General features: G+C 37.4%; 1 protein-coding gene across 2 annotated transcripts in view; it reads right to left on the bottom strand.

Annotated features, from left to right (window-relative positions):
- LOC129940117 (protein sprint) overlaps positions 1-15,618 on the bottom strand; it is a 534,823-nt gene that overhangs the window by 468,868 nt on the left and 50,337 nt on the right. For both annotated transcript variants that reach the window (XM_056048364.1, XM_056048365.1), the window contains exon 3: positions 7,276-7,363. In XM_056048364.1, the coding sequence (XP_055904339.1) occupies positions 7,276-7,363 (88 nt within the window). The remainder of the gene's footprint in view (positions 1-7,275; positions 7,364-15,618) is intronic.

The raw sequence follows: 15,618 nt of genomic DNA, 5'->3' as shown, positions 1-15,618 counted from the left end.
TTGTTCTTAAGTTGTATATAATATTCTTTACGATTGTTATAGGGAAAATACTCATTCACAGAAAAATACTTTCCTTAAATAAAAGGAATTTAAAATTTAAGAATATAAATGGAAGATTAGGGAAGTAGTAACGTACCTAGGCGCAAAAGAAAGGAGGAGCTTTGAATGGTCGCATAATAGCTTATTTACGTATTCCAGGCTGCATTATAATTACTTTTATTTTGTATGAAATTGTATTGGTTATACAATTATTTGAACAAATTTAGAGCAAACAGTGTACAAAAAGATAACGTGGAAAGAAGATATTCAAGAAGCTATTCCACCGATTGGTCTTCGCGCGGGTTTCCAAGAAATATTATTCAGTTGGAGAAAGAGTGAGATGTTCATGTCCTTATTTATTTTTATATTTAACTAGCGGCTTGGTACGTGCTTCGCTACGTATAAGGTATAGTTATAAAAAAAAATGATTATTAAGTTCATTTATTCAAATAAAAAAAAATATTTTAAATTGCTTGCTATTTAAAATTCCAAATGTACCAAATGATATATTGTTTATATTATATTTATCAGCAAAGAGTAAAAACTAAAAATTAAAAAATAATTGGGTACTCTTACTATGGTGGGTCTATATGGGTTAGTCTAAAACAGTTGGATAAACCATATTTTTAGTTTTTCCATTTTGAGCATGAATAAATAAACAGTTGGGGGTACGGACTCTGGAACAGGCAACATAAAGTTGGCCATGTGAAAAACATGATTCCTCCAATTGCCCTTGGGCCTTATTTATGAACATCGCAAATGATAAACGCACAGAATATTGTAATCTCTTGAATTACAAATGGCATATCAGTTATAATAACCTCCTAAGGAGTCCTATGCTTCCTGCATTAAGCATTGAAAACCAGTGGCAACATTGCCTTGCAGCCATCAGAGATGCCGCCTCTGAAGTGCTAGGTTTCACACGGCCACAACAGCGAAACCCCTGGTTTGACGACGAATGCCGGCAAGCTCACGCAGCGAAACAAGAGGCATACAAAACGGCGCTGCACAAAAGGACGAGAGCTGCTCGCGACTTCTACGAGCAGAAGAGGACAGAGGAACACCGGCTTCTAAGACGGAAAAAAAGAGAGCATGAGAAGCGCGCGATCGAGGAGATCGAGGGATGTCACAACAGGAATGAGGTTCGTAAATTTTACCAAAAGGTAAAAAAAACCTAGCAAGGGTACCAGCCACGAACCGAAGCCTGTAAAGATGATCAAGGGAACATCGTAGTAGAACCACAGTCGATGCTGAGAATATGGAAAGATCACTTCTCCAAATTATATAACGGCGATGACGAACCAAATTCCGCTGTAAGGGAGATAGAACCACTCAACCTCGGCGATGCAGATCAACAATTCCGCCTACCCGACCTTGACGAAGTGAAGATAGCTATATCTAAACTTAAGTTAAACAAAGCTGCTGGAGCTGACGGCATCACCGCCGAACTATTCAAAACAGCAGGCGATGACTTGGTAGGGAGCATGCACCAACTCATCTGCAAAATTTGGTAGGAAGAAAGCATGCCCGATGAGTGGAATCTCAGCATAGTGTGCCCATAAGAAAGGAGACCCTCTAAACTGCGCCAACTACAGAGGCATCAGTCTCCTTAACATTGCGTAGAAGATCCTCTCTGCCGTATTATGTGAACGTCTGAAGCCATTCGTCAACAACCTGATTGGTCCTTATCAGTGTGGCTTCAGACCAGGAAAGTCCACTATCGACCAAATATTCACATTACGGCAGATCTTGGAAAAAACCCAGGAGCTTCAAATCGATACCCACCATCTCTTTATCGATTTTAAAGCCGCGTATGACAGCATCTATAGGGAAGAGCTCTACCGAGCAATGTCTAGTTTTGGCATCCCTGTCAAACTTCCGTTTGTGCAGAATGACAATGGAGAATGCACGCTGCTCTATCAAGGTCGGAAAAGATCTTAACGATGCATTTGATGTCAAAAAAGGTTTTAGACAAGGCGATGCACTGTCATGCGACTTCTTCAACATCGTTCTGGAAAGAATTGTGCAAAACTCAACCGTCAACACTAGAGGCACAATCTTCCAAAGATCCATCCAATTACTCGGATACGCAGATGATATTGACATAATTGGAAGATCAAAGCGTGATGTCAGTGGAGCGTTTTTGAGCATTGCGACGGAAGCGAAGAAGATGGGTTTAGTGGTCAATGAGGGCAAGACCAAGTATATGCTGTCATCAAAAAAGGACACTGAACGACGACGTATTGGACAAAACGTCACCATGGACAGCTTTAACTTTGAGGTAGTTAAGGCGACTTTGTCTACCTAGGCACCGCTATTAATGCAGACAACGACACCAGCGCTGAAATCAAACGAAGAATAACTCTTGCAAATCGCTGCTTCTTTGGACTTAGAAGGCAATTGAGAAGTAAAGTCCTCTCTCGAGCATGTAAAATCACCATCTATAAGACACTCATCATCCCGGTTCTCATTTATGGCGCTGAGGCCTGGACCCTGTCAAAGAAAGATGAGAGCGTCTTAGGATGCTTCGAGAGAAAAATTCTTCGGGCGATTTTTGGTCCCGTACGCATAGATGGAGAATGGAGGAGAAGATATAACGACGAGCTGTACGGGCTGTACAGCGACACTGACCAAGTTAGCAGAATCAAAGTCCAACGGCTTAGATGGCTAGGTCATGTAGAGCGGATGGACATCAACGCTCCAGCCCGGAAGGTCTTCGAATCCAATCCCGAGGGACGGCGGCGCAGTAGAGAAAGACCGCGACTCAGGTGGCGCACCCAGGTGGGAGAGGAACTCAACCAACTTGGCGTGCGAAACTGGAGACAGCTAGCTAGGGACCGAGCTGGCTGGAGACGCTTGTTGGTTGAGGCCCAGGTCCGCCCCGGACTGTAGCACCACCTTAAGTAAGTAAGTAAGTAAGTATATCAGTTAGAATCATAGGAATTCTCGGTATCAAACACACTTTCCCTTTTGAATTACCAGTTAAGATTATAGCTTCAATCAAATTTGGCAATAAATTTTTGCACTGCCAATCTGGTGACATTACGCAGTTTCGGTAGATTAATGTTTCGCAATAATATAGTCAAAGAATAAATTTTCAGATTCAAGCAATGCGGTGGTATACCAGCCGGTTCCAATGAATTTAATAATTCCATTGGATAGTTCATTGCCTCATCTTGATTCATAACACTGTCAATTGATTTATATGTAGTGACTACACCTGGCAGTTTCGCTTAAATTTAAAATGGCATTGATATGAATGCTTTTCGGTGCTAAAATGGTGCGTTCTCTCAACCAATTATGATTTCTGTAATTCTGAAGAATATTCGATTACGAAATTGTACAAAAATTGTTCGGTAAAGTGATCATTCCGTTGGTACTGTCGATTGGTGTTTTGCCATGACCAATTTCTAACAATTATTTTGATAACTTATGGCAGTTGCATCATTATGTAGGTGAACACGCATATTAATGTTTAGTGTCAATTTTCGTACATATCTCCAAAGAACTGATGACTTCAAACAGGCGTTTATTTCATCAGTAGGAGTTGATCGAAGAATGACAGGGAATGTTTGACGAAAGTCTTTTGACAGCAATATCAGAGCACCACCAAAACAACTGTTGATTACCGCGTAAATCTTGAATTTTCGATTAAATGCTTCACTTAATTTTTTATTCGCCATTGTGCACTCAAATCATAAAATAATTGACGTTAATCGCAGAACTTTTGCCATAGCAGAAATTCTCGAAATATTGCAAGATGGAGTGGAATGGCAATTTCAAAGCAAAGTGTGCGGTCCGACCACCTTCTAATAATGTAGCAGCAATTCCCAAAGATCGAATAGTTGCTAAAATCAATGATACAACGAAAGTTATCATTACATTCGATTGTAGAAATAGACGTACATAAATCAATAGAATTGAACACCTGCTCACGTTGCAATTCACGATCAAAAAAATCAAGTATCTCACGATTTGGTGCGGTCATACACAATTGTGCTAATGTTTTATTTGCAATCGTTAGACACGTCATATCTTCAATTATTTTTTCAGCTTCGTTGTCCATTTCCAAAGTAATTAACAAATCGGTATTTCTTCAAGTATTAGTACAAATTGTTTGTATATAAGAGTTTAGAAAGATGTTGATTTTACACCTTTTCAAGATTTTTTTTTAAATTTTCTTTACGTACAAACCTTCTCTGGACTTCCACGAATAATTCAATTAAAAAACGAAATGCTATTGAAAAAATATTTGTTTGTCATTTTGACAATTTAACAATTTCCTGTATTTCACTTTGAATCATGCAGTGAATTAACGTGACAACTAATTGATTTAAAAAGAATAATCACGTTGGTTTACCATGCAGATCGATTTATTTCAATATGATTTATCGTTTTGTTTCAATAGGTGGATCAAAACAATAAAACAGGAAAAGTCATGTTGTTTTAACATGTGAACAAATTTATTTTAAAATGACTAGTAAAATAAATTCAAAAGGAAAGTTGGAATCAATTTAAAAAGAAGCCTAAATTGTTTGAACAAGGTCTACCAAGTTGATAGCGATCGCGATGGTAGAAAAGTCGAAAAACCTAGAAAGAAACTTATTTTGTAGATACAGTTTAAGATCTTAAAATATAATAAATACTTTTAAACAGATTTTGATGAAGCTTTGTCATTGGAGCCATACTTTGGCTACAAGTCTTTAACTATATGTAGGTGCATATAAGAGCAACTCATAACCATTTGCACCAAGGCTGAATCCAACAACATTAGCCTAATATGCGCCCAAGCCCCCATAGAAGAGAAGTATGACAACACCAAACCAAAAATATTTTCTTCGAGCTCTTGGATGAAGCACAAGGGAAGTGCCTTGTAGCAACGATACTAAAATTGTTTTGTATCGTATCAACACATCTGATAACAGAATCAGGCTCATCGATTTTGCTGCGGGGTAGGTAGCCAGTACGCGAACTTGGAGTTCTCCAAATTAATCTACTGTCAACCAGCCTAATCAGTTATTACGGTCGACGACGCTAGACATGCTTTCAGCGTCATGGATGTCCGAACTTTCTTACTAACATCGATTTGTACCATACTTCCTCGTTGTAGCCAAGGAAGCACTTTGGGTTCTAAGCCTAAGGCGAAACAGGGATATGCTGAAAGAAGATATAACGTCGAACGGCTACAATCGCAAGTGATCGCTGAATCCTTCTCTGACCGAGTCACAAGTAACATCTTTCGAAGTTCTCTGCTGCCAAAATAATGTTTCGGGAATCAGTGCCCACATTGCCAAAATGCCATCAGTGAATCCGCCTATGACGAGCTGAGTTTCAAACACGTACCAACAAGAACTACCTTGTTTTGATTGGGAATGAAAAGAAAGCTAATTACGAGCTCTACAAGCAAAAGAAAAGAGAGGCACACCGACTTCTCAAAAGTAGAAAGAGAAAGCAAGAGAAGCGTGCAGTCGAAGATATTGAGAGGTTCAGAGGCAGAAAATTAAGTTCGAAAATGCATTGACCTCAAACCGTGGGACAAAGAGGGAATTGGAAACATCATATTACAAACACAGTTAATGCTGAGGATATGCAAAGACCACTTCTGCAGACTCTATAACGGCGAAGACGAATCAAATTCCACTGTCAGGCAAAATAATTCACACAATCCAGTCTCTCCGAATTAGACGCTGATGAAATAAGTGAAACTTTCAATACCTTGGAAGAATCGTCTCCATCGAAGGCGGAAACGAACAAGATGTCATCTGCGCATCGGCCAAGCAAAAGCGGCATTCGGTATGCTGTCGAAAGTTTGGAGGAATAACTCTATCAGCTTAAGGACTTAGCTACGACTGTTTCGCACAAATGTCGAATCTGTGCTTCTTTATAGGTGCAGCACTTGGAAGGTTACTTTAGTCATTACAAGAAAGCTGCAAACCTTCGTGAACAGATGTCTTCGTAACATCCTAAGGATTGGAGGCCAAGCAATGCAGTGGAATCCATTCACACAAGAAGGAAGAAGAGCTGGACTACCGATAAGCAAAAAGCGCAGAACAGTCGAGGCGGAATAAGTGTCACTAGGTAAAAGTTGGAGGGAGCTGAAACACATCTCCGGAAACCATACACGATGGCGCGTAGGCGTAGTAAAGGCCCTATGCCTCTAAAGGGGTTCCCAACGGACTTAACAGGTCTGAGGAACTGAGTTATAGAGCCATGGAACAGACTTTTTTTTTACATTGACATTACATTTCAACTACCTCTGGTTCATGAAGAAGAATCCTTATATTGTTCGACCCGGCTAAGGACTTTAAGCAATAAAGAGTCAAATTTAAAAAGCAGTTCCAAATAAAAATGCCAAATTTCATGAATCAATCTTCAAAAATTCTTCAAAAACTTTAAAATTTATAGTAACAAAATATTATTCCCCCGAAATTATAATTTTTGAAACATACTGTATGCAAAAACTTCATATGGAATTCTAATTGTGTAATTTATTTCTGTAACACTCTTTGAATTGCCAACCTAAATGTTTTAAGAATCCCTGAAAAATAATACATTTATTCTGCCATCATATCGTGCGTCGTTTTGCTTAGCTTTTTATTGTGCATTTAAATGAGCTCAATAAACTCCATTAAGTTTCGAAATTTATTCCAAATATTAAACACCGTTTAAAAATATCAACATTCACGACGATCTTTTAACAAAAACTCCATAACTGCAATTAAAAGAGATGCTATTATAATTTCAACAACGAAAATTTCACCCTTTCATTGTTGCCCATCAGGTAATTGAATTAGCATACAAAGTCTTGAAATATTTCGAACAATAATACCGTCGAAAATGAGAGCTCAAAAACGCTTTACTTTTTTTCCATCATTTTCCATCCTGACTTACAAAAAGGAAAATTATAAAAAGAAATATGAATACTTAACAACACGCGGAAAATTCACTAAATAGTCGTTATCTTTTTGCCGGTCTTCACCCTCAGGACAATGCAAAATGACAAGGTTAAGTTATAAGGACCACGATTCTTACGATAACTACTTCTCCTACCCCTGCACATAAAATTAGACGATGGTGCTGAAAATTGCTTTTATCCTTCACATGAATGGTGAGAGCTAAAAGCGTATAACCCCCAACCACCTCATCCTCTTTTCAGTTTTCATAAAACAAAATATATAATATACAAAAGGAACACAAAAAAAACAATCTTAAAAGAATATCGTTGTCTAGACTTACCGCTAAATAGGTGCTCTGACCACGTAATCTCGGTGGCGGGGGAGGTTCTGTTGTTTCACAGCCATTTTCATCTATTGACCTCTGGCGACTGAAAGAAACAAAAAATAAAAAAGAGAATAACAAATTTAGTCCTTAAACTGATTTTGAAAAGCGGAAGCGGAAACGGAAATCCAATCATTCTTTGAGGATATTGATATTGCAAAGGATATAAGTTTTTATACATATACTCAATGACAGACGTTCAAATTTTAATCAGTATAATCCCCTTCCCTTCCATGAAATGGAATCCGAATCCCAATAAACAGAAATAAAATGAGAATAAAAGTCCGACAGGAGGTAAATATAAAAATAAAAATAAAAATAAAACGAGAACAATTGCAATGAAAAAGAATGTCCTTAGGTATTCTTTTGCTACAGGCAATGCGGGATTGTCCATAAGGAACCTGCAGTATATCATAATTCCAGGATTCTCAAGTTGGCCCCAATTTCTGCGAAAAGGACGACAATGGGAAGAAGAAGAAGACGACGATGATGTCTGATGTTCGTCCTTTTAATTTAAAAAATCTCTGGTTGGCAAAAGACAAGGAGAAGCAAATGTGTACTAGTTTGTCGTTGTTGTTGCCGTGATAAGAGAATAAGGATTCTCAAAAAGATTTACCAAATGAAAAAGGATTTGAATTTTTTTTTCTTGTGTTTCAAAGATTCTCATTTAGGTTTGATCTCAAATCCCATTCCTTAAAAGCTCAAAACGGCAACGGCAGGACACTTGTGGAATTTCGTTTTTGTTTTATATTTTTGTCCATTGTCCATCTATTTTATACATACATATATATATAGCACCATTTGATGGTCCAAGATAAATGTGACCATAATGAGTTTTTGGTGGCGGCTAAGAGATAAAAATACTCGTACCAAGTCAAAATTGTTTTATATATATACAATGTTCATATAATCGTAAGCTGAAAGGTTGGCTCGTTAAAATTCTTTATGAGTTCCTGGGGTCGAATTAGAGTTGTTGTCAGTTGTTGAAATAGTTTTTAGCTTCGGTAGCATCATTAAAATGGGGAGGAATTTGGACACTATGAGTACACATACCTAGAAAAGATTTATTGCAACCGCAAGTTTTGAAATAAAAGTTAATTAGAGACTTTTGTTGAGAGTTTTTATGTGGACATGTCGAGGACATGGTTTTTATCTTGCGAACAAGATGTGGGGTAGATAGCATAGCAAATTTGTTGTTTAAGTTCCACCCGATCAGGCATCAACAAACATGACAACTTCAAAATACTATAAAGATAAATAGAAACATTAATCAACGTTAAAATAATCGACATATTCCGATTAAAAGTTACTTACTTACTTAGGTCTTAAGACCTATAAAACATGTGGGTGATACCTAGTGGTAGGAAATAAAATACATATCTAGATAGTTTAATTACAGACAACGTATGCTAATAGAATCTACAGAAGAACTATCAACCCAACGGGAGAAGATGTCGATCTCATCCAAAGCCCTGGATTGTGAAATCCCTGGTTCGAGAATTGAGAACTTCTGGCTACTACTGGAAAAGGTAACCCATACTTGTAAAATGTAATCTAAATGCATTTGTACTGCCTAAGTTCAGTGATAAAGACGTCACCACAGCCAGTATGGTAATAGACAAAGATACCTACTGGCTGGTATCAGCGTATTTGGGCCACGACCACCAGGGCCCACTGCCTGGTACCATTCCGGAGAAGACGGTCTTTGAATCAAAAAGACAGATAGATAGATAGATAGATAGATAACTTCTTTATTAACAAAAATTTTTTGATTAACAATATTTCTTTTCTTAAGAATAATGACATGGCTTATTCTGCCGTCTGCCTGTTATGACATTTCATTTAGTGTTATAAAGAATAAAAATGAAATAAAATAAATAAAAGTAACAAGTTTTTTTTTTATAATATACAAATTCAAAAAAGCATAAAGTAACTAAAATTAGATTTACACAATTTAATTGAGAAATTTAACAATTTTAATATGATTTGAAACACAAAAAGATCCAATTTTGAAATGATTTGAAACACAAATATATTTGTATACGTTTTCAATTTTAAAGTGATTTGAAACACAAAAGATATCAACAAAAATTTTGGTGCTTGAACTGCAACAGCTGCTGTTTTAAGTTACATAACTATTGCGATATGCTAAGGCGTGTTTGCAGTACTTATAGAGGGTAGACCATCCTATGGCTCCATTGAGTATTTCATAGAGTCGGTTTAGGGTGAGATGACTTGATTCGAAATACAATCGTCGGATTTCCTGCAGCATTGGACAGATTGCAATAAAATGGATTGTATCTTCATTCTCTCGTCTGTTGCAAAGCTCGCAAATTTGTGACAAGTCAGCTCGGTGGGGCATAAAGTTTAAGTTTAACAATTCGACACGAGCTCTGAATATGTAGCTTATAGCTTCGGCCGAAAATTCAGTACAGAAATAATTCGCTTCCGAGGGTAACTGGTGATTGAGATTCTTATACATATTTCTAGATGTAGTTTCATTTGCTCTAGATAGATGCTGGGTGTAAATTTTTTCATCTATTTTAGCGATTACATTAGCAAAAAGCCCCGGCCATTCATCAGCGTTTGTTTCACTTAGGGGAAGATTAGTTCCGTGGGCTAGGGCTAGCTCGTTCCAATCCTTGAATGGTGAAGCCCTCGTTTGCAACAATCTTACCATGATTGATTTATGAAGACTTCTTCCGGTTCTTCTCATAACTCTTATTAAATAGTCGGAGTTTGATTTTAGATTTTCAATGTAAAGAGGCGATAATCCTGATTCAACGTAGATGGCATAATTTGGCGTTGAATTTGGCAATCTAAATAAGCGCTTGAAGAAATATCTTTGTACTGCTTCGAACGCCTCTATATAAGTATGTCCGAAAACCGGGGTACCATAGCACATGCATGTATTCACAGTCGCGCGAAACACACGGTATTTTGACAACAGATCAATTTCTTGGTTCGCAAAGAACTTGGGCCACATTATGCTCAAAGCTAATTTAGCCTCATCACTTTTATTCTTAACATGCTTTGCGAAGTTAAGGTTGTGTGTGATTAAAACTCCCAGATACTTAAATTCCTGCACCACTTCAATAGCAATATTATTTAGTTGCCAATTCTCTTCGGGAAGCCTTCTTCTTTGACGAGTCTCAAAAATCATCACCTTAGTTTTGCTAGTATTGATAGCTAACCCCCATTTCTCGCAGAATGTATTTAACCTGTTTATTTGCAGCTGTAGAGTGAAAGGGTTTTCCGCCAGCAATACTAGGTCATCAGCATAGAGTAATACTTTTACTTGTATGTCGGCAAAAGATATTCCTCCTGGAAGAACATCGGAAATATCATCAATAAATAAAGCGAAGAGGATTGGGCTTAGAATGCAGCCTTGTGGGACACCTGTTGTCGTTTCAAACCAATCTGATAGATGCGATCCATCCCATACCGAAGCAGTCGACGAGATAAGGAAATTGAAGTATAGCTGCAAGAATTTCCGAGAGATTCCAAGCATTGAGAGCTTGTACAACAATGCTTGTCTATTCACCTTGTCAAATGCAGCTTTGAAGTCAACGAAACAAGCGTATAATTTTTTCTTTTTATCAATATATTTCTTGGCAATACTTGTTAACGCAAATATATGGTCCAGCGTTGAGTAACCCGCTCGAAAACCGGCTTGAAACATACTGAGAAGGTTTTTGTCCTCAACCCAATTGGTCAGCCGTTCGTAGAGTATTGAAGTGAAGATCTTCCTTAATGAGCTAAGAATAGATATGCCTCTATAGTTCTCTGGCTGGTTCACATCTCCACTCTTATAAATTGCAAAAATAACTGCTTTGTTAAGATTGTTTGGAACATGAGACTCATTATATAATCGGTTGAAGTATAGAAGAAGATAATTTTTCAATTGCTCAGTACCATTTTTGTAAAATTCTACTGGAATTCCATCGAAACCAGGTGCTTTATTATTTTTCATTTTTTGTAAAGTTGATTCCAATTCACGTAACAGTATTGGACCATCCAGTTCATCGACTATAAAGTTGGGGAGAGCATAAGAGAAGGTATGGAGATTCACGTCAGCCGACAAAAGCGTTTTAAAATGAGTCGCTAGTGTCTCAGCTGCGAGAGTATTCACCGAATGTCGACAACGTCCTCCTAGCTCGCGAATATTATCCCAGAAAACTTTTGAGTTTTTACAATCTACCAGTTTCTTCGCCAGACTAGTATTGTAATCTCTTCTTTTTGCTGCGCATAAAGTCTTGTACTCCTTATTTACGTGAAGGTAAATACTTTTAAAGAACAATGCATTTGTGGATCGAAATAGTTTGAGATACACAAATGATAGTTTGCGGAGCTTCTTGCAATCATTATCAAACCATACGTTTTTAGGAGTAAAAGAGTTAGAGTTGTTATTGCTACTGGCAAATGGCGCTGAGATATGAATTACACTCGTTATTCGTTCATCTAAATGTTCTACTCCGGTTGTGGCATGGGGAGGGAGGGAGCTAAAGTAACGATCCAGGAGAAATTTATAAACGGTAGCACTGTTTTCTTTCCACCTTAACTTTTGGAAATTATTTGAGATGCTTTGGCTAGCTTGATTAAAGAATTTAACGTTGACTTCTATTGGAAGGTGTGCAGAGAAGTTCGCTATGCCGACTTTGAAGTTTGGGGTTGTATTTAGCCACCCAGTTGATACTGCGCAAATATCGATCACTGACTGTCCTTGCCCGCTGATAAAGGTAAACTCTCCATATTCGTCGCCTGTAATCGCACCATTCAGTACAAATAGTCCAAAGTTTTCAAAGAATTCGGTAAGAAGTCGTCCGTTCCTATTAAACTGTTCATCTTTGGAGTTTCTAGTAACATTTAGTAAGTTTAGCGACAGTAATTCATAATTTGAAGGATTCTGATATCTCCCAATACGTGCGTTTAGATCTCCAATGATCATGATGTTCTCCAGATTATTGTTATTCACGTAATCAATTAAGCAGTCGAAGTCACTCTGCCAGTTATTACAGTTCAAGTACACCGGAATTACTGAGTATTTTAAATTATCATTAAAAATATGAAAAATAATTCTATTTTCTAAACAAATAAGTTTGACAAAATTGCTGTTTATAGTTTTTTTGACACCACATAAAATTCCTCCACTAGCTCTACCGTGGACGTTTGTTCTAGTTGCAGGTGAACACATTATTTTGAAATTTTTGAAATATTTTATGCAATCATTTTCGTGTTTTTCTTCTAAAAAAGTCTCTAATAAAATTATAACATCAAAATCTTGAATAAAGTTAAAGAAATCAGGTTGTGCAAGCTTACTTCTAAGACCTGTAATATTATATGATAAAATTTTTAAAGTTTGTAAATTATTGTTTGTTTTAATATTGTGGCAGACGACAGAAAACAAACCTTATTATCGGTTGTAACGCCAATGCGCACCAGGGGGTAGTACCGATATAAATAACAGAGGGGAGTCTCTTTTTTAGATTTGAATCTTGTCTCGTTAAATCTCTCAAATAAAATATTGAATTGGTGAGTATCAAAGGAGAACTCGTCCTCCGATCATAGATACATCAAATTCACACTTATTGAAGAGTCCCCAAAACCGATCCAATTCTTGAATTATAGGAAAACAGATTGGCCGAAATATAGGCGACCTTGAAGGATCTGATCCGCCCTTGTGCGCTCTTGAACTCGATCAAAAAGTCGATGAGCTTACAGCAGCTCTCAATAAAGTCAATAAATCCATGGAAACTGCCTGCCCCCTCACTACAGTGCGGGGAAAGAAGAAACCATTTTGGTGGGCTGCTAAACTAAAAATACTCAGGAAAGGTTGTAGAAGGCTTTTCAATCGAGCAAAAAGTATAAACTAGAATTCAGAATAGCCAAAAAATCCTCATGGAGATCCTTCTGTAACTTAATAGAAGAATCCTCGGAGGCATCAAGGATAGAAAGATTCTCTCGACAAATCCAACCATGCCTAGTTGTCTTAAAAACTCAGATGTTACATGGACTAACTCTTGCGAAGAGACGCTAAACGTACTACTAGACCCCCACTTCGGATAGCTCCAAATCCGTTAATACAACAAACCATCCTGGGTCGGATATTAACTTAACTTTTCCTCAAGGTCTGGTTACAAAAGAAAAATTGACATGGGCTCTGAATAGTTTCAAACCTTATAAATTTCCAGGTCAGATCAAATAGTACCAGCTGAGCTACAACTTAACATTGATATAACTTTGCCCATCATTGAGATGATCTTCAAAAGTTGTCTAAGTCGGGTCTATATATCTTAGCCATGGAGAGATGTAAAGGTAGTTTTCATTCCCAAGGCGGCCAAATGGTCGCATGTCATCCTTAAAGAACTAAGACCTATTAGCCTATCATCATTCATTCTCAAAACTCTGGAACGATTGATTGATATCTATATAAGTAATAGCATTGAGAAAAGAGTATCAATCTCTCATCATGCTTACTGCAAAGGGAAATCGGTAGAAACAGCTTTGCACACTCTGGTAAGAACTATGGAATACTCCCAAGAGCTATCCGCTATCACTTCTGCTTTGATGACCCTAAACGTCGAATACTCAATCTGTGAGATGATTAATCTAATGTTTAAAAGCAGGATCATCAACTCTAAGTTGGGGTGTTTTTGCACAAAAAGGTCTGTCAGTAGAGGCACTCCGCAAGGTGGTGTTCTGTCCCCTCTCCTGTGGAACATAGTGGTTAATGATCTACTATTATCCCTTGAGAGGGAAGGCTACAGAGTGGTTGCATATGCCGATGATGTTGCTATCGCCGTCACCGGGGAAATCCTAATACACTGGGAGACCTCCTCCAAAACGCCCTCAGTATGCTCACTAGATGGGCTGATCACTGCGGACTTAGTATTCATCCTCAAAAAACAGAAATACAATATCCCAGTAATTGTACCTCCTTCAATAAAAGGTGTACCACTAATTTTTACCAATGAATCCAAATATCTTGGTCTGATATTGGACAAAAAATTAAGTTGGAAATCTAATACACAGAAAAGACTTAAAACAGCTACAGCAGCTCTTTTCATTTGCAAGAAAGCCATATGGGGTTTTCAACCTCGCATAACCTTTTTGCTATACACATCGGTCATCCGCGCGCTCTTCTATAAGCTCTAACAAATGGGTCTATCTTCCAGGTTTTTGAAAGTAATTTAAGCGATGTATACTGGAACTAGTGCCGCAGTCTGGGATGGAAAGATATTTTCAGAATGGTTCGAAACATGTACCGGAGTAAAACAAAGTTGTCTACTCAGTGTCTGTTGTTTTCGCTGTTCATAAAAGGCATAGAGAAAGCCTTACCTGGAGGAATACGAATATCTGATTCTGTTATAAATGTGCTACTGTACGCTGATGGCCTTGTCATGCTGTCGGAATCACCAGAAAACCTACTGTTAATGGTAAATCGCTTAGGAAATCAGCTCAGGCTGATAACATTATTAAAACTTGTGTCTACCAGGAGAATAGACTGTCGAAAAAATATGCTTTTGTACGAACTAAGGAATATAGATTGGTGGATGAAAAAATGGCAAGATATCGGTAATACTTGTGGAGAGATACTGTATACAGATTTCAACAATTTAAACAACTTTAAGGAGCAACTTTACAAGATTGTACAGAAAAATGAAGACGTAATTCGAGAATCCTTAATAAAGCTCGTGAATCAGATAGTAGAGTACTATACGCTCACCTCAACTATAACCTAAACCAACGAACCTGCCTCCATAATGGACTCAGCTGCAAGGAATTTTTTTTTCATTTTTAAAGCAAGATGTGAACTTATTAGTTTAAATACTAGACCCTATAACTTACGGACGTACGGACGTACAGACATCTTTCTAAAAATCTGTTATTTCGACTCTAGGAACCTTGAAACGTTGAGAAATGTCAAAGTTTTTAAATTGACAAATCGGACCGATTACAATAACTTCCTACGGGAACAAGATTTTTCTGTGAACATATTCTAGCTTATAAACTTCATTTTTGAATAAATCTTTGGACCAATTTGATTTGAATGATCTTGGATGGGTACCAAGTTTTAGATTTCCTATTTTGAAAAAGGGGGCGTGGTCGAATTTGTTGTAATTTGTTAATACTAAAAATCAATTTTAAGAAACGAATCTCTGGAACAATTAAAAAGAGTCCGGAACAATTGAGAACAAGTTTTAGAATTTTGAATACATAAATCTTTGGAACAATTTGATTTAAGTGATTTTGGATAGGGATCAAGCTTAAGATTTTCGATTTTGTAAAGGGGGAGGGGAG

This window comes from Eupeodes corollae, chromosome 1 (genome assembly GCF_945859685.1).
Source record: "Eupeodes corollae chromosome 1, idEupCoro1.1, whole genome shotgun sequence".
NCBI classification, from domain to species: domain Eukaryota; kingdom Metazoa; phylum Arthropoda; class Insecta; order Diptera; family Syrphidae; genus Eupeodes; species Eupeodes corollae.
Note: the sequence above shows the minus strand (reverse complement) of the source record. Positions and strands in the feature narration are given on the sequence as shown.